We start from the raw sequence: 19,389 nt of genomic DNA, 5'->3' as shown, positions 1-19,389 counted from the left end.
GTTTCCCAGGACTCCACTCTCTCTCTTTCTCTCTGTAGGTGTGCCCCAGGTTACCATGGTAACCCCAGTCAGGGCCAGCCCTGCCACAGTGAGTAGAGTTGCAGACTTGAGAGGGCATGGCAGGGGTGGGGGTGCTTTTCTTTCCAGAGGAGCCAGGACAGGCCCTTTGTTTCCCTGGGACCTGGGAGAGGTGGCTTTACCTTTTTGATTCTTGGCTTCTCCATCTGTCACGTGGGGTCGGGAAGAGATACTGCCCACATCCCCAGAAGCAGGTAGAGGTACCTTGGTGTTGAGTGACAGGCTTAGAGAGGGGCAGAGATCGGGGTGTTTGGTGTCTGGTTTGAGGATGCCATCTGTGGCTTCTTTACACTTCAGGAGATGGTCAGGTCCCAGAGGGACTAGGCTGTGGCTGTGACCCCCATGGCAGTGTCAGCAGCCAGTGTGACGCCGCTGGTCAGTGCCAATGCAAGGTGAGTTCAAAGTCCTGCCTTCTATGAGGTCTAGCTCAGTCCACCCCTGGGGCTGAAGAGAAGTCAGATGGTACTTGAGGGGATCCTCAGGCCTGGTCATGGGATGGGTAGGCAGAGCTGCTCACAACTGCTAGAAATGGTTGGGAAGGCTGGCTTCAGAGGCTTCTGGGGTCCAGCAGACACCCCTGAGTCCCTTCCCACATCTTTTTTTCCATCTTTTCCAGGCCCAGGTGCAAGGCCTTACCTGCAGCCACTGCCGGCCCCACCACTTCTACCTGAGTGCCAGCAACCCAGAAGGCTGCCTGCCCTGCTTCTGCATGGGTGTCACCCAGCAGTGTGCCAGCTCCTCTTACTCACGCCACCAGGTAAGAGCTGAGTGCCAGGTTCCCAAGGATACCCATCTCTAGGCCTCCATTACTGCTCGCCTCGGCACTGAGCCCAGTGACCTGACTCCTGTCCCAAGACCTTCTGGGCCTCCGTTACTGCTCATCTCGGCACTGAGCACACCCCTTCATTAGCCCCAATGTCTACCCCTTCCATCATGTCTCCCTCAGTCCTGGTCTCAGCGAGCCCCATGTCCTGCCCTGTCCATCCTGATACATCTGAGCCCTCACCTAGCTGACCCCTGTCTTTCCTCCCGCTGCCAGATCTCCACCCACTTTGCTCCTGGGAACTTCCAAGGCTTTGCCCTGGTGAACCCACAGCGCAACAGCCAGCTGACAGGAGGCTTCACCGTGGAATCGGTGCCTGGTGGGCCCCAGCTCTCTTTTGGCAACTTTGCCCACCTTGGCCAGGAGTCCTTCTACTGGCAACTTCCGGATACATACCAGGGAGACAAGGTAAGATCTAAGTGGGGCCTGCAGCCCCTCCCGAGTGCCAGCTCTAAGCCAGGTCCATGCTGAACATGGAGTCAGCATGGGGTCACGGCTGCCATGTCATGTAGTATGTGGCCTTTCGGATCCAGCAGACCTCACTTTACATCTCAGCTGCACTGTTCGTAGCTGGACACCTGACCCGACCTCCCCAGCCCAGGGTGACTGGGAGGATTTTCCCTGACACACACTGAGCGCTCAGCTTACCAGTGACAATTGCACTCTCGGGACAGGCCACAACATGTGCATGGTGACACAGTTTCAGTGTGGACCCCCCCTCCGCCCCAATGGCTCATCTGTGCTGGGGGTTGCCGCAGGCAGAGTGCTGGGTGCCAGCATGGTGATTCTCGGGTCATTTCTATCGAGCTCTGACTACACGCTCATGCAGGCATCTTAAGTTACGACTGCGTGAACCAGGCAGCCTTGCTGCCATTTCCTAGCAGAGGGAAGTAAAGTTAGAGAAAAGTCAAGAACGTGACCTGAGTCCCACAGCTAGTGGGCAACAGTGGCGGGATTTACACCCAGGTCAGACCTGCCCTTAGAAAGCTGAGTTAGGCAAGAGAGCCGTCCCTTTGACGTTGAAGCAAGATCTGCTAGGACGGCAGCATTGTCAAGGATGGTCTTGTGAAGGGCAACATCTAAGAGGTGAACTCCAGGGGGCTGGAGAGATGGCTCAGTGGTTAAGAGCACTGGCTACTCTCCCAGAGGACTGGGTTCAATTCCCAGCACCCATACGGCAGCTCACAACCATCTGTAACTCCAGTTCCAGGGAGTCCAACAACTTCACATAGGCATCCATGCAGGCAAAACACCAATGCACAAGAATAAAAACAATAAATAAAAAGTGAACTAACTCCAGAGCAGCCACGTGTGGTGCTCAGTCATGGCCACGGTACCAGGACAAGTGGGACTTAGTGTGTAAGTCCCCACCAGCTGAAGCCAGTACCCAATCAGCCACACTTTAGTCCCCTCAGCATGGGGCTTGGAGGCCTTCCAGACCCTGCTCCTTGGAGGGAAAGAGGCACCGCCACCCCTCACCAACTTGGCTGCCTTCTGGTGTGTACCTCCCCTTGGTTCCTTCTCTCCTGGCCTCCCTCAGACCTTTCTCTGTCTCCTCCCCTCGTGCCTCTTGCTGCCCCACAGAGGGAGGCTCACTTTGCACGGCTACGCCGGGCTCACCAGGTATGCCCTTGTTGAGTGGTGCGAAAGGGGGTTGCCACACAGGACATGTTCATGGCTGCCCTCAGCCCTGCATGGGAGATGTCCAGTACCCATGGATGTCCTGCCTGAGCCTGTACTGCTGCTAGCAGAGTCTGGAGGGGCATGTTCTTTGCTGTGCCCCTTCAGCCATGTGGTGTGTTTATAGTTGGTGCCTCAATAGTTGGAGGTCTGCTGACAGGAAAACTAACTTATATTAATCCATGTGCCTGTTTCTAGCTCCCCAGTTTCCCCATGTATTTGCCAGCATGTGCCCTTCTTGTAGCCTGGAGTGACTCTGTGTGCTGGCCTGGAGATAAGGCATGCCTCACTAACCAATCACTGTGGCCATCCTTGCTGACACCATGTTTGGGGAAAGGGCTGTCCATGGCTCCAGGTCTGAGCCCTGTGACTTCCACCCCATCAGAACCGCACATCCCTCTCAGAGGAACAGTGGCGGGCAGCAGTGACCACTGGAAGGATCCTTGGGGGCCCAGAGGGCAGGGGCCAGGCACAGCGGGCATCACAGGTAACCTAAGGCAGGGCAGGCTGTGTCTGGGGACCAAGGAATCAGACCTTGAACCAAGACCCAGGTTTTCCTGGGCCACCTCCGCCCATCCTGCCTGTCCAGGCCAGCATTCTCCAGTTCTACATACACCCCAGAATGGATTTTGTAGTGGTGTGGGAAGCTGTCCCTCCTCCACACTCACATGGCTGTCAGCCCTGACTGTACAGAACTTTCTGTCCTTCCCTTTTGGGACACCCTGGACAGGATTCCTCCCCAGCAGACCCAGCCTACTTCCAGCTACTCATCCCAGGATGCTCTGCCTGAGTCCTAGGCTAAAAAGGCAAAGGACACAAGGAAGGGGTGGTGGACATCAATGCAAGCCCATGGGTGGATAGGGCTGGTGCAGCCTGGGATAAGGCAGAGCCTCACAGTGTCTCTCTGTCCATCTGTTCTTGTCACCTATCCTTCCTTTCCCCCAGGTGGATGAGGCTCAGAGGCGGGTGGATGCTGAGATCTGGCAGCTCCTTGCCAGTTTTGCTGCCCACCCCCAACCCCCTGCTCGTGGGCTGCACCCTAACCCCCAGCTAACCGCCGCTCTACGAGCAGGTCCCCCCTCCTCTTCCTCTTCCTCCTCTATCTCCACTTCTCTGTCTTCCTCAGCAGGCTCTCAGGTATGTACCAAGTCACTCACTGAAGGACTGGCCCACCATGCTTCCTAGACTCTGGTCATTTCCAAACTAGTCGATATTTCCTGAGACTCTCTGAACCATCATTGACTTCAGATGTCACTTTAACTTCACCAGATACCAAGTCAATCATAGTTGTGTTTATGTTTTGAGACAGAGTCTCACAATGGCCCTAGCCGGACCTCAAGCTCAGAATCCTTATCTTAGCCTCTCAAGTTCTGGGATAATAACCATGTCTGCCTGGTTTTCTTGTTTTGTTTTGTTTGGGGTTTTTTTTGTTTGTTTTTTGTTTTGTTTTGTTTTTTGAGACAGGGTCTCTCTATATGGAGCAGGTTGGCCTTGAACTTGTGTCCATCTTCCTGTCTCTGCCTCCCAAGTATTGAGATTAAAGGCATATACTACCATACCCAACTACTTTTTATCTTTTTGAGATAGTCCCCTGTAGCCTAGACCGACCACTTTATAGCCAAGGATAACCATGAACCCCTGATCTTACTGCCTGTTTCTCTTGAGTCCTGGGATAATGAATATGTACTAATATGCCATTTATCCCATGTTTAGGATGGAACCTAGGACTTTGTGCAACTTAGGTAAACACCAATTGAGTTACATCCACAGACCTCTGACTGAATGATTGTTTTTCTGGCTACATTTTTCTTTTTTATTTCTTCCTTCCTTCCTTTTTTTTATAGGCTCTCACATGCTAGGCAGTAGGTCATGCACACCTCTAATCCCAGCACTTGAGAGACAGAGACAGGAGGATCTCTGCCAGCCTGCTCTACAGAGCAAATTCCATGGATAGCCAGAGCCACACATAGAAACCCTATCTTAAAAAAAAAGAGATCTCTCTATATAGCTGTGACGCTGTGACTATGCTGAAACTCACTATACAGACCAGACTGTCCTCAGACTCACAGAGACCCGCCTGCTTCTGCCTCCAAATGCTACGATTAAACATATATACCCACATTCAACTCCGTCTACATCTTAAAATAGATGTACAAAAGAGCCACTGAATTTTCAAGTGTTTACAGTGTGTCCCATTGATCTTGGGGTCTACCGGAAGGACATAGCATGTGTGAGGCAAAACAGACCAAGAGTAGCCGGAGGACCTGGACCCAGAGCGGGAAGCAGGTTGCCCAGAAAGCATGGTGGGCCTGCGCTGTAGAGTTCGGGTGGGTCCCGGGTCCCTGCTGGGGTGCCTGTGCCCCATTCTTACCTTCCATTCTTCTCCTCCAGTTCGTACTCTCCTACGAGGGCTTCTCTCTGCTGCCCGGAAGCCTCTATTACTGGCAGTTACCCAGAGCCTTCCTAGGGAACAAGGTAACCAGGAAGTGGAAGGATTGTCGGTGGAGGATCCTCAGCTATCAGAGGGTCGCTGTACCTAGTGTGCACTCATTAAGCACTTGCTGTATGCTGTATTGCCACTGTAGAGGCACGCTGGCCTCCCAGAACTCTTCACTGTTCTCATTTAGCCATCCTGCATCCTGGATGTCACTTTCTGTGTGTGTGCGCGTGCGTGCGTGCGTGCGTGCGTGTGTGTGTGTGTGTGTGTGTGTGCGCGCGCGCACGCGCGCGCGCATGCACCTGAGCCTATGGAGGCTAGAATACAACTTCAGGTGTTATTCTTCAGAAAGTACCACCCACCCACACACCTTGTTTTTTGGGCACATCTCTCATTGCCCGGAAGCTCACCTAGTAGGCTGACTGGCCACGGAGTTCTAGGGATCAGCCTCTCTGTCTCACCAGTGTTAGAAGGTCCCCCAGCTTGCACAATAAACACTTTGCCAACTGCGCCATCTCTCCAGCCCGGAATGTTGTTACTATTACCCTGGAACTAGCGTTCATGTTGATACTGCTTCCACCTTGCCTCTGTGTCCCCATGTGACAGAGAGCCACTTTAGAGTGTGGGTACCAAGGGGTTGGGGCTTTGGCTCAGTGGTAGAACTCTTAAGGCCTAGGTCTGGCTTCCAGCAGCAGGGGAGGGGTCAAGGTATGAATAATACATGTGAAACCTCATTCAGAGGCCTGGCTAGGCCAGTCAGGTCCAGAGGATGTGAGGCGAGGAGAGTCTACCAGAGTCTGGGTTGGTACCAGAAGTGGTGGAGAGATGTCGGCCTTCAAGTGTATTCTCTGCACTGAGATGACTGTGTCACTGTATGTGTCCTGGGTCATGTAGTCCTCAAGGTGCCCTCAAAGTATTATTTTTACTCCTACTTGCAAACGAGGAAAGTCGGGCTCAGACTGAGCGACTCGCCCACAGTTGTGAGACAGCAGAGCTGGAGTCTGAACCCCGACTTTCACACTGCCACCCTTGTCTTGCATCCCTGTGTGGCACACGCCTCCCCCTTCCTAGAAAGCGGATCCCAGATGGGACTCTGAACTCACTAGCATTCAAAACAAACAGGAAACCAGTGGCTTTCTATTGTAATCTGGTTACGCTGAGTTCCTTACCACACCCTGAGTTGGTAGAGAATGGCCCTAGGGCCTGTGTCACTCAGGGCCTGGAATGCCATCCGTTGGTGTTTGATAAATGTCCACCCACTGAATGAACACACTTGAACCAGAGGGACACCCTGTGCTGGATAGTTTTCAGACAGCTGTGTGTCCTGGCGATGGAGAGGAAGGAAAGTCCAGTGGGCAGAACCGGGACCTCAGCTGCCGAACCACCAAGATGAAAGCCCTTGGCAACAAACCTAAGCTTTCTAATCCTGCCTACAACGACACACGTCCAGCTGACTTGTGTCAAAACAAACAAAACGAACAAATAAGCAAACAGAATGGCTCATACAACCATGGGGTCTGAGGACGATGGCCATATCCAGGTGTTCATTGGGGCTTTTTCTCAGTTGGTGTCATTTTGTAGCTTCTGGTCACGTGGGAGATTAGAATTTTTCTATGCCAAATGCATCAGTCTTTCCCCAGCCAGGGAGAGGAGCACACGCCATGCCACACCACACCACGCCTCATTGTGTTCAGTCACATTAGCACTGACCCTATCCCATCTGTCTTCCTGATCCAGAACTGTGTTGACTGGGCGGGCCTGGCTTGCTCCCCTCTGCAGGTGGGAGGGACCTGAGTGTAAAAGAAGATTTGTTTTGTTGTTTTTAAGAGAACAAGGAGCTGGCTGGAGAGATAGCTCAGCAGTCAAGATTATGGACTGCTCTTTCAGTGGACCTGGGTTCAATTCCCAGCACCCACATGGTGGTTTACAACCCTCTGTAGCTCCAATGCAAGGGATCCTCAGTGCCAGGGATCCAAAGCCTCTTCTGACCTCTATCGGCTCCTGTACACTCCGGGCTCATTGTACTCACGTACATATTTATAGACACACACACACACACAAAGTAAATAACTTTAAAAGACAGAGAGAAGGAACAAGGATGTAGTTTACAGAAAGAAGGAAGTGAATTCTAGGCAGATTCAAGATGAGGCCCCAGAGCCCGTGCAGCCCCAAGCCCTGGGCTGTATCTTCAGACCTTGGCAGTCACTGTTGTTACTCTTGTCATTCTGTGGGAATTGCCTACACATAAAAGGGACCTGTTGACTGTGCGTGCCAGGCAATGGAGAATGGAGAAGTCCTCCCTTGAGTGAGGCTAGGGAGGAACTGATAGAGTGGGCCTGCTGCCCAGCTCTCCGTGTTACAAGTTCTGGCTTTCTGAGGTTAGGGTGCAACACACAGGAGCCAGAGGCTCTGCCCCTCACCTGTGTGATCTTGTCTCCCTGTAGGTGGCGGCCTATGGTGGGAAGCTACGGTATACCCTCTCTTACACATCAGGGCCACAGGGCAGCCCGCTCTCGGACCCCGATATCCAGATCACGGTGAGCTTGTTAGAACCCACAGTTGTCAGACAGAAGACATTCCAACACCCAGCTAGCCCAGTGTGGGCCCTTTGCCCCTACCTGGCTGGTTTCTCACTCAGATCTCGGGCTGGCTTCTGGGCATGGGAGCAGTGGGCAGGCACATGGGATTGGGGGTACGGACAGATGGGAGGCAAATGGTTGGAGAGCCCGGAGGTGGTGGATACCCCTGCCTCCAATAACCCTAAATGCCCTGCCTAATCTTTCTGGTATTTCTGCAGGGCAATAGCATCATGCTGGTGGCCTTCCAGCCAGCACCACAGGGCCCAGAGAGAAAGAGCTATGAGATCATCTTCCGAGAGGTAGGTAGCACTTGGCTTTGATCGCCTGTGCCCCCCTTGGCAGAGTGTATGCAGGGCTACAAGTTCAGAAGACCAAGCCCAGAGCATCCACTGACACTTGCTGTCCTCCCTCGCACCCCCAGGAGTTCTGGCGGCGGCCAGATGGACAGCCTGCCACCCGTGAGCACTTGCTCATGGCCTTGGCGGATCTGGATGAGCTTCTGATTCGGGCCACGTTCTCCTCAGTGCCACGGGCAGCCAGTATCAGCGCCGTGAGCCTAGAAGTGGCCCAGCCAGGACCCTCTGGTGGACCCCGAGCCCTCGAGGTGGAAGAATGCCGCTGCCCTCCAGGCTATGTTGGGTTGTCCTGCCAGGTGAGTGTGTGGCCGGCCTGGCTGCTTTCGCAATAGTGCCCTAGCATGTGCAAGGTGATTTGGTCAATAATCATTGCGGTAGGCGGTGACTGCTCCCGGAGCCAGGTGACTTCTGTTCTTCCATTGCTACCATCACTTCCTCAGTAGCCAAGCTGTTCCTTACCCAAGGGCATACAGCCACCATATAGAAAACTAACCTCAACCTAGATCTGTGTCCTAACCACTAGACAGCACTGCCTAAAGAATGGCACACTTTCAGGAAAACACAGAAGGCCCAGAGCTGAGCAGGGGCATGCCTCAGATGCACAGCACGGAATGGGTGACAGGGACATGCCTCAGATGCATGGCACGGAATGGGTGACAGGGACATGCCTCAGATGCATGGCACGGAATGGGTGGCACTGCAGGCTTAAGGGAGGACGAGCTTGGAAGGAGGAGCACTTGGGGACCAGGCCTGCAGCAGGGTCACTGTGCCCAACCTAGGACAGTGCCCTGAGGTGGGGACGTCACGCTGCTATAGGCATCTCATAATCGGAGCCAGACAAGGATGTGTCTGTCTGCTGTAGACAAAATGGATGGTGCAGAGAAAGAAATCAAGGCATGGTGCATTGTGTGGAGGGTCAATAGATCAGACAGAGGGCTGTCACTTTGAAGCTCCTGGGAGCCCCTATTAGATCTGGCCCAAGCTCTGAGCTCCTGGTAAAATCTGACAATGTCCTACTTAGTATCGGATGAGATGACAGGACCTTTGCCAGCTGGGCAGCAGGGGATGTCAGGAATGGGTACAGCTGTAGCAAGTCTGTGCCTCTGCACTTTAATGTCCGTGTGCCTTTTCTGGGGCCCCAGACTCCTCAAATCCCAGTGTAGAATTTCCGCTCTTCAAAGATCCCAAGATGGCCTCATCTGAAGGAGAAGTTCTTGGGATGTGCCTGAGTCATTGTTGCAGCCCAGCCCCAAGAGGTCCACAAACTGACCCGGGAATGCGGAGAGGAGGCCCTTGGCAGCACTCACAGAAGGGGCAGAGAGAGGACTGCCCTTCAGGCCTACGATCCTACATCTCCACTTCGCACCAGTGTCCGTGATGCTGTGTGCTACCTCTGTTGCTATACTTACTGGATTTTGGTTTTGGTTTGGTTTGAATTTTCAAGGCAGGAGCTCATGCAGCTCAGATTGGCGTGCATGCACGCACGCGTGCAAGCAAGTGTGTGTGTGTGTGCATATATGTATATATCATCATAAATATGAAAAAAAAATATATATATATATCAGAAGCTTGCCTTTAACATCAGTGTCTTCCTGCCATCAACCATCACTGGTAGTACACGCCTGTAATCCCAGCACTTTGGGAGTGCAAACCCCGTGATAAAGATTGTCAAGATGGCTTAGGTGGTAAAGGCACCTCCAACAAAGTTTATTCCCCAGAACCCACATGGTGGAAGAAGAGAACTGACTCTTGCAAGTTGTCCTCTGACCTCTATATATGTGCTATGGCACACACACACACACAATAAATGTAAAAATATCTTCAAGGCCCCTTCTCCCATGGGCCTCTCCAGCTCACCTCCCCATTTAGCTAGCGGTGATGTTTTTCCACAGAGTCCTTTCCCATCAGGATTTTCAGGAACCAAGGTCTTGAAATGAGGCGGGTTCCCCATTCAGGATATACTATGTTTCACTAAGCTGACACTGCCTGGGCAGACCAAGCTCTGTCTCCTTCTAAAGCCGTGAACGTGAAGATGAGCGACCGCCGGGGGGCTCTTAGGAGAGCTTGTGGATGGAGGCTAGCCTGGGGTGACCTCCCTTAAAGCCAGTGGAGCCTAGACACTGGACGATGCAGGAGGGACAGAAGGCTAGACCTGCTGGCTCTGGCTGGAACCCTGTGGGCAACGGAGACCAACTTTTCCTCTGTCCCCTAGGACTGCGCCCAAGGCTACACGCGCACTGGGAGCGGACTGTACCTTGGCCACTGCGAGTTGTGTGAATGCAACGGCCACTCCGACCTGTGTCACCCAGAGACCGGAGCCTGCTCGGTGAGAAGCCAGCAGGGCAAGGCCAGGGGTGGGCAGCGGGATGGGGAGGGGATGTTCTTAGAAGACAAAACCTGGCAGAATGGAGCAGGCGAAGATGGTGGGGAGCCCCAACTATGGAATACCATTCTTCTTTGTAAAGAAAGCTATGGCGCCTTATTGCTTGCCCCCAAGTGGCCAGTGTCTTTGTAGAAGAGCCAGACTTTTGGGGTTTTTGTTTGTTTTTGGTGTTGGTGGTGCTAGGAGCAAATCTTGGTAAATACACCTTTTCATCCACTCGTTGGAGTGGTATGTGTATGTCCTCACAAGCACATGGCCAGGGCACAGATAGTTGACAGGGTCCCAGACTCAAAGTGAAGCAAGGAACACACTATGTTAATGCCACAGATGTGGCTATTTCTGGATGATATTGCATATTGTTTGAATTTTTATGTTTGTGGGTATTTTGCCTTTATCTGTGTGCCATATGCATATCTGGTGCCCATGGAGTCCAGAAAAGGGCATCAAATATCTTTGTGCTGGAGTTAGAGATGGTTGTAAGACATTATGTGGGTTCTAGGAATTGAACCTGAGTCCTCTAAAAGAGGAGCCAGTGTTCTTAACCACTGAGCCATCTCTCCAGTACCCCTCCATGTATTTATGACAGTGAAACATGTATCTTCAAGGCTCTGCCCAGTTATATACCTTTGTTTTTCTTTAATTCCACAGGAATTAATGATAATTAATAATCTCACACATACTCTTTTCATGAGACAGAGCTGACTCACTAGGTAGCCAAGGATGACCTGGAACTCTTGATTTCCTTTCCCTGCCCCCTGCCCGGCTACCGGTGCATCCCAAACCCAGGCCTAGATGGACTTTTTGGTTTATCAGCGTCCCTATGGATATTTTTTTCAGCACTGCTGAGCTGATGGGTATCACTATAATTTAATTTTCCATGACACTTTTTTTTTTAATATGCATTGGTGTTTTGCCATGGGTATTGGTTCCCCTGAACTTGGAGTTACAGGCAGGTATGAGCTACCATATGGGTCCTCTGGAAGAGCAGTCAGTGTTCTTAACCACTGAGCCATCTCTCCAGCCCCCTCCAAGACTCTCCTTTAAGACAAGTCTGTAGGTTTGGTGTTTTGGTGAGTTTTGCTTCATGGCTGGTGTCTGATACCCTTGTGTCCCCACAGCGATGTCAGCACAACACTGCTGGAGAGTTCTGTGAGCTGTGCGCAACCGGCTACTACGGAGATGCTACGGCTGGGACACCTGAGGACTGCCAGCCGTGTGCTTGCCCACTGACCAACCCAGAGAACATGTGCGTACCCTACTCAGATCCAAGGATGAACTCCTGCTGAAGGATGGGGAAGGAAGACAGGGAGTGGGCTCCTGGGGCCTGACGGTCGTCTGCCTGCCCTAGGTTCTCCCGCACCTGTGAGAGCCTTGCGGCCGGAGGATACCGCTGCACCGCCTGCGAACCTGGCTACACCGGCCAGTACTGTGAGCAGTAAGTTTTCAGAAGGAAGTGGGAAGAGAAGGGGTAAATGAGAGACTCCAAGGTGAGCATCCTGAAGGGTGTGGCTCAGAAAAGCCTCTACCAGGACTGTGTCCTTCCCTGTCCCAAATACTTCCCACACTCATGCTGCCCTTGGGATGAGGTGGGCTTATGACTGCGCTTCAGGCATGCCTATCCCACTCCGCTCCTCACTCCAGATGGGATAAACTTCTTGAATTGTTTTTTGTTTTGTTTTGTTTTATTATTAATTCACAGGCCTCACTATATAGCCCAGGCTGTACTAAAGGCACAGGCCTCACCATGTAGCCCAGGCTGTACTGATGGCACAGGTCTCACCATGTAGCCCAGGCTGTACTAAAGGCACAGGCCTCACTATGTGGCCCAGGCTGAACTCTCCCAGTGTTGGGTTTACAGATATGTTCTGCCACAACTGGCAACTTCTTGAATCCCTAGTGCTTAGGTCTTTATGTGCTGTCCCTGTCTGCAGAACATTTTTGCCCCCAAACCCTCCCCTTCCTGACTAACCCCTCTTGGCCTTCGAGATTCAGCTTCTTTCATTTATTGAACTTTTTGTAGGAGATAAGCAGGTTAAGACAGGGTCTCAGTATAAACCTAAGATGGCCTCCAGCTCCGTGTAATCCAGTCTGGTCTGAAACCTCAGCCTCCAAATTATAGGAGTGGTTGCCATGTAGGGCTCAACACACTTCTTTTGAGCCTCTACCGTGCATTCCGTGTGCTGAAGCTGCTAAGGATAAACCGACAAACAGAGCAGGTCTGTGTCGGAATAGAGGTTGCATCCCAAAATAGGAGATGAACAGGAGGGGAAAAACCAGCTACAAGAATACATTTCCAGATGTGATCAGTTCTCTGGAAGCTGTGTGCCGCCACCCCAGGGGGCCCATAGCAGCGTAGAAACCATGCTTGTAGTCTCTCTGACCTCAGGGCTACATCCACACTCCTCCCTGGGTCCGAATGGCCCCTGGGCCCTTCCTCGTTCCCACTTCACATGCAGTTTCTATGCCGTTTTCCTGGTTAGACCAGGGACCTTGCCGTGTCTCCTCTTGTGTCTCCACACTGAGCGTGGTGTCTGGTGCATACTTGTTCCCTCATAAATGTTTGTTGAATGAATGCTTCCCTGGAGACGAGCAAGCTTACCCAGCCCACAAGCAACTTCTGTCTCAGCTCACCGAGGGGCTGTGTTGGAACCTCTCTGGTTCCCAGAGCCCTTCTCGAATCCGGAGCTTCCTCCACGCTTCCTCCACATACCATTGGCAGCTGGCTGAAACTGGCTTCTCAAGTTCACTGTTAGACACTAGATCCCTTGGGGATTACAGAGCTGGTTTCTGTTCCTCCTAACAGGTGTGCCCCAGGCTACGTGGGTAACCCCAATGTGCAAGGAGGCCGGTGCCAGCCACTGAGTAAGTAGGACCATGACCCAGGGTGGTGGGAGAGAGAGTCACAGACCCTAGGGAGTCTGAGGGATAGAGTTCTGAGGTAAGGGACCTGCGGCTTTGGGAGACCAAAGTGTCAGGGATCCTGCTTTATTCTGGGCCCTTCCTGGCTGAATGGTCTCCTTCCCCCACTCCATTAGCCAAAGACTCCCTGGAGGTTCAGGTCCATCCCTCTCGGAGCGTGGTTCCCCAAGGCGGCCCACACTCCCTGAGGTGCCAGGTCAACGGGAGTCCACCTCACTACTTCTACTGGTCCCGTGAAGATGGGCGGCCGTTACCCAGCGGTGCTCAGCAACGGCATCAAGGTAGTCACAGCCCTGCAGCCTTTTTTGTCCCATGAGTCAGTCCTGTTCCCACTGGGGCACGTGGAGCTGGACCCTGACAAGCCTCTCCCCACACCAGGCTCTGAGCTCCACTTCCCTAGCGTGCAGCCCTCCGACGCCGGTGTCTACATCTGCACCTGCCGAAACCTACATCACACCAGCAACAGCAGGGCTGAGCTCCTCGTCACTGGTGAGTCCCCGCTTCCCTGCCCCTGCTAGCATCTGCCTAGAGAGGACAGTGGCTGACTTCTGGACAAGGACAATAGCTGTGAAGATGGGGGGGTGGAGTCACACCTGTTTCAGAGGCAGAATCTGCAAGACTCACTATAATCCTTAAGGCTTGAGAGAAAAGCTAACACCTGGGGTCTGGGTACCATTTACTGAGATGAGGGAGGCTCAGCCTGGAAAGTGTCTTTATTTGGGTTCCCCAAAGCAGAGGCCGTGTAGAATTCCAACAAGGGAGGGGAGCAGAGAAAAAGCGACTGACAGGGAGGACAAGGTCAAATGAATGGCCACCATAAGCAGCTTTTGCCAAGTAGTTTAATGTCGCGGAGGAAACTGGGAAAACTGGAGTTACTGTGGCCCACCTGGTCTGTGTGTGCCAGCTCGTCTTGGTCATTGGCTGAGTCCTATTCAGGACAGGACCCAGGCTGGCATCCACTAATTTCCAAGGCCAACCTGTCAGGCTGGAGAGGAAGGGCATAAAATGCCAGAAGAGAAGCCAGGGAGATTGGAGGAAGTAGGGGAGAGGTGATGTGAGCTAGAGCAAAGGCTTCTGGGAGAGCCGCTTGTCCAGCACCACTACAGGAAGTATGGGATGGGCAGGGAAATGTCAGGAAGGCTGGACCCAGACACAACAGATGGACAGAGGAGGAAACTCAATTGGAGTAGACACAAGGAACATGTGGAAGCACAGTAGGGTGTGGTGGGATCTACCTTCAGTACCCATGCTCAGGAGGCTGAGGCAGGGGGATCTCTAGATGGAGACCAACCTGGACTATGTAGCAAGACCCTGTCGAGAAAAAAATAAAAAGTCATCAGGTGGTGGTGGCGCATACCTTTAACCCAACACTTGGGAGGCAGAGGCAAATGGATCTCTGAGTTCAAGGCTAACCTGGTCTATAGAGTGAGTTCCAGGACAGCGAGGGCTACACAGTGAAACCCTATCTCGAAAACCCCAAAAAAGAAAACGTCTTAGCTCTGAAGAGAAGTCAAGTAAGCAATGAAGCAGTACATGGAACTAAAGGGGATGTTTCAGATATGGAAATTTCTAGAACACATTTGTCTTGTGAAGCAGTGACAGGAGGCAGGAATGGCTGAGGCACAGGAGGAAGGAAGGGCCCAGTATTCTGAAATGCAGAGTGGGGTGGGGGCATACAGAATCATAGTCCCGTCCTTCAGGGACCAGGGAGGAGTAAGGAAGGGTTAGACTGGGGGTGGGAAAGGTAGACATACACCTGACTGGTGGCTTCAGCTTTCTGAACAAGTGTAAGTTGAAGCCATGGGCTGTAAGGTGTAGGGATGGTGAGGGAGATGGGAGGTGACAGGTAGGGAGGGTGAGGGAGATGGGAGGGGGTGAGAAGTAGCTGTCTGGGGCCTAAAACTGGAAGCAGGTGGAGAAGCTGGTTGCAGTGAAGTGCACATTTGTGCGCTAGACGGTGGTGGTGCATGCCTTTAATCCCAGCACTCAGGAGGCAGAGGCAGGCGGATCTCTGGGAGTTCGAGGCCAGCCTGGTCTACAAGAGCTAGTTCCGGGAGGACAGGCACCAAAGCTACAGAGAAACCCTGTCTCGAAAAACCGAAAAAAAAAAAAAAAAGCACTTTTGTGGCCTGGGATGATGAACTGGGACCAGTGCGCTCCCGCTGGCCCACATGCTGGCTGCTCAGTGCCAGCAGGGAGAGACATGGGGTGGGGGGCGGTCCAGGGATACACCAGGAGGTGGAATGGCGACCCAGCTATACTAGGAAAGAAGACATGCCCAGAGGAGTGGGCTGAGGATGTGGTATAACAGGTAGAGGACTTGCTAGCCATGCACAAAGCCTTGCATTTGAACCACACAAAAACTAGGTGTAGGGACTGGAGATATGGCTCAGCGGTTAAGAGCCTACATTGCTCTTCCAGTGTAGGCGGTTTACAATCACTGTAATTCCAGCTTCAAGAGGGTCCAGTACCCTCTTCTGACCTTCGCAGGCATCTATACATATCATACTATATAACAATATTATATATATACTAGTTATGTATAATATGTAATTTTTAAAATATATATTTTATTACATAAAAACGAAGTGTGTAGCACAAACCTGTAATCCCAGCACTTGGGAGGTTGAGGCAGTAGGATCAAGAGTTTAAGGTCTTTCTTAGCTACATAAGGAGTTTGAAGCCAGCCTGCAGTACATGAGACTCCATCTTAAAAGAGAGTAAGCTTACTCCAGAGACAGAAGCAGGAAGATCTCTGAGTTTGAGGCCATGCTGGTCTACGTAGTGAGTTCCAGGACAGTCAGTGATCCAGAATAAGACCTGTCTCATAGAAGAGATGGGGACAGCAGGCCTAAGAGGAAAGAACACAGAAAGGAACACAGAACAGGGGTGTGGAGCTCACTGGAGACTTCCCATTCACAGAGGCTCCCAGCAAGCCCATCACAGTGACAGTGGAGGAGCAGCGGAGCCAAAGTGTGCGGCCTGGGGCTGACGTCACCTTCATCTGCACAGCCAAGAGCAAAGTGAGCGGAGAGGGAGTGGTGGGGGAAGTCTGTCTCTTGGGCTCCCTGAGCCCACGCATGTCCCTCACCCTGATGCTGCCCTGCAGTCTCCAGCCTACACCCTGGTGTGGACCCGCCTACACAATGGGAAGCTTCCCTCTCGTGCTATGGACTTCAACGGCATCCTGACCATCCGCAACGTGCAGCCAAGTGATGCGGGCACCTATGTGTGTACTGGCTCCAACATGTTCGCCATGGACCAGGGCACAGCCACGCTGCATGTTCAAGGTATGCCTTGTTGTGATCTGAGTCTGGCCCCAGGGATGCCCCTACATGCTCTAGGCTCTGAAGAAGCAGGAGACAGAAGGACAAATTGTATCTCAGGCCTCCTAAAGTGTATGTCGGGGGAAATGTATTTGAGGCAACCCTAGTGAAAGAGCAGAAACAGGACACTTGTGCATGGTGACAGATGCCAGGGGTAAGAGGGATTGGAGAGCACAGAATGAGGGGAAGTTGTAATCCCAGCAGTCGGAGGTTGAGGCAGAAGCATTGTAAAGCCAAGGTGCTGGGCAGCATTGTGAACCCTCTTCTGAAACAGAGGAAGGAGAGCGCTGTGGGCAGGCCTCAGATAAGGAAGCAACAAGGGCCATGAAGTTTTCAAAGCCCCCTCTGGCTACTGGGTGGACAAACAGCTACGCAGGACTAGAGCAGAAGCTGAGACTGGCAAGGGGCTATAGTTGTGAGCTGGAGAGCAGTCCCCACCCTGATCTTACCTCATCCTTGCTCTCGGCGCTTTTTAGTCTTAGGCACCTCAACTGCACCTGTGGTCTCCATACATCCGCCACAGCTCACTGTGCAGCCTGGACAAATGGCTGAGTTCCGCTGTAGTGCCACAGGGAACCCCACACCCACTCTGGAATGGTCAGGTGAGGTCATCATGGGAGTGACCCTCAGACCCTGGCCGTCCTGGGTGAGGAGGACAAGGGCAGCAGTCAGAGCAGTCCCAGGGTGTGCTGACCCATGTCTCCACACCAGGAGGTCCTGGTGGCCAGCTTCCTCAGAAGGCTCAGATCCACGGTGGCATCCTGCGTCTGCCAGCAATTGAGCCCTCAGATCAAGGCCAGTACCTGTGCCGCGCCCTCAGCAGCGCTGGGCAGCATGTAGCCAGGGCCATGCTTCAGGTGCACGGTGAGAGGGCAGGGCTTGAGGTGGGCTTGGGGCTAGAGGAGACGGAGAGGAATTCTCACAGGGCTTCTGTCTGCAGGAGGCAGTGGTCCCAGGGTCCAGGTGAGCCCCGAGAGGACCCAGGTGCACGAGGGCCGCACGGTCAGGCTGTACTGCAGGGCAGCTGGAGTCCCCAGTGCCAGCATCACCTGGAGGAAGGAGGGAGGCAGCCTGCCCCCACAGGTGAGTCTGCCAGCCATCCCAGGTCGTGGGATCCACAGTCTCAGGGCTCAGCCACCTGTCTGTCCATGTTCTTTCTCTCCTCAGGCTCCCTCTGTTTCCTAATTAGGTCCCATACCCCGGTCACTCTTGCACCCCACTCACCCTTTTGCCTGACTCCGTGGTCTCTGATTCATGTGCCTCTATTCCCATAGTTCCCAGTTCTATGGTTCTTGAAACCGCCACTGGGCCTTGATCTTGGTATAGGACCTGCTCCTTCCGAGTCTGTCCTGGCAGGCCCCCTCCCAAGTACCTGAGTACTCTCTCCGTGTGGTAGGCCCGGTCAGAGAACACAGACATCCCCACGCTGATCATCCCAGCCATTACACCTGCTGACGCTGGCTTCTACCTCTGTGTGGCCACCAGCCCCACCGGCACCGCTCAGGCCCGCATCCAGGTGGTCGTCCTCTCAGGTATGGTACCTCCAGAGCTGACATGATGGGTCAGGTGAGCCGAGGCTCCCTTGAGGTTTGCTGATCCCTCTGTGATCACAGCCTCAGGTGCCAGCTCCGTGCCAGTCAGGATTGAGTCCTCATCGCCGTCTGTGACTGAAGGACAGACACTTGACCTCAACTGTGCGGTGATGGGGTTGACCTATACCCAGGTCACATGGTACAAGCGAGGGGGCAGCCTGCCTCCCCATGCCCAGGTAGGGGGCTTTCTAGCCTGGGGCTGGGACCAGGGGACAGAGGCACTGACTGAGGATAGCCCTGGGTGGGGGTGGATTTGGTGCTTCAGCTGCCAAGCTCTCCTGTGCTCTAGGACCAAGACAGTTCCCTCCCTCCTGGCTCCCAGCCTAGTGTGAATGGTACTGAGGCTCAGACAGAGTGGTAATCACAGCTCCAGCCCATCCTCATTTACCTCTGGCCCACCTTGCCCAGGTCCACGGCTCCAGGCTGCGGCTCCCCCAGGTCTCACCAGCAGACTCTGGAGAATATGTGTGTCGAGTAGAGAGTGACCTGGGACCCAAGGAGGCTTCCATTGTTGTCTCTGTCCTTCACGGCGTTCATTCGGGCCCCAGCTACACCCCAGGTAAGGTGCCAGCAGGATTGAGAAGGCCAAAGCCATATGCTGTCCCAGGGCCAAGGAAGGATGCTGTGATCTCTGGGGGGAGCCATCAGGATGCAGAGGTGTCTGTTACCCTCTGCTGCCTGCTCTGGAAGCCACAAGTCTTGGGGGTAGATACTGATCCAGCTTGCCTCAAGCCCCAAAAGACAGTACCTAGTGCAAGCAGCAGTATGGGCTTCCACACTGAACTGGGAGTTAGGCTGACCTGGGTTCAAATCTGAACTCTGCCCCTTTTCAACCCTGAGCTGGTTCTCTAACCTCTGGTAACCCCATTTTCCTGCTCTGGGTAGACCGTGCCATTTGTAGGCTACCTGCTGGGTATGGGTGTCATTTTACCACCTGTCAGGTTAGGGTGCCTAACTTGATGGGAACTGTGACACCGCCAGGGTATGCTTAGGTGACGTGGGGCCCGTGAGGCGTGTTGGGAAACTATGGTAGGTTTCTGAGAAGGGAGCATCATCATCACTGTGCATCCTCTTGCCTGGCCTGAGAGATAAAGTTTTTGGATCCCTACGACTTGTCACCTCTAGGTCACAAGGGTAGATGAGGCGAGAACCCTGGAGCTGGAGGTGGGAAAGAAAGCATGTTCGACACTCTGCTCAGGGTGCCAGCAAGGTACAA

At 53.2% G+C, this 19,389-nt stretch overlaps 1 protein-coding gene across 1 annotated transcript in view; it reads left to right on the top strand.

Moving 5' to 3' along the window:
• Positions 1 to 19,389, top strand: part of Hspg2 (heparan sulfate proteoglycan 2) — a 102,144-nt gene that overhangs the window by 54,440 nt on the left and 28,315 nt on the right. The window contains exons 30-50 of the mRNA XM_057783679.1: positions 39 to 88; positions 376 to 470; positions 695 to 835; positions 1,118 to 1,309; positions 7,463 to 7,555; positions 7,816 to 7,896; positions 8,019 to 8,249; positions 10,166 to 10,279; positions 11,455 to 11,582; positions 11,685 to 11,771; positions 13,140 to 13,198; positions 13,372 to 13,536; positions 13,634 to 13,744; positions 16,178 to 16,278; positions 16,365 to 16,545; positions 17,058 to 17,183; positions 17,293 to 17,445; positions 17,522 to 17,664; positions 17,978 to 18,113; positions 18,195 to 18,349; positions 18,582 to 18,732. Coding sequence (XP_057639662.1) covers positions 39 to 88; positions 376 to 470; positions 695 to 835; positions 1,118 to 1,309; positions 7,463 to 7,555; positions 7,816 to 7,896; positions 8,019 to 8,249; positions 10,166 to 10,279; positions 11,455 to 11,582; positions 11,685 to 11,771; positions 13,140 to 13,198; positions 13,372 to 13,536; positions 13,634 to 13,744; positions 16,178 to 16,278; positions 16,365 to 16,545; positions 17,058 to 17,183; positions 17,293 to 17,445; positions 17,522 to 17,664; positions 17,978 to 18,113; positions 18,195 to 18,349; positions 18,582 to 18,732 — 2,693 coding nt within the window. The remainder of the gene's footprint in view (positions 1 to 38; positions 89 to 375; positions 471 to 694; positions 836 to 1,117; positions 1,310 to 7,462; positions 7,556 to 7,815; positions 7,897 to 8,018; positions 8,250 to 10,165; positions 10,280 to 11,454; positions 11,583 to 11,684; positions 11,772 to 13,139; positions 13,199 to 13,371; positions 13,537 to 13,633; positions 13,745 to 16,177; positions 16,279 to 16,364; positions 16,546 to 17,057; positions 17,184 to 17,292; positions 17,446 to 17,521; positions 17,665 to 17,977; positions 18,114 to 18,194; positions 18,350 to 18,581; positions 18,733 to 19,389) is intronic.

This window comes from Chionomys nivalis, chromosome 11, assembly GCF_950005125.1.
Source record: "Chionomys nivalis chromosome 11, mChiNiv1.1, whole genome shotgun sequence".
NCBI classification, from domain to species: domain Eukaryota; kingdom Metazoa; phylum Chordata; class Mammalia; order Rodentia; family Cricetidae; genus Chionomys; species Chionomys nivalis.
This window is presented reverse-complemented; position numbering and strand designations above follow the sequence as displayed.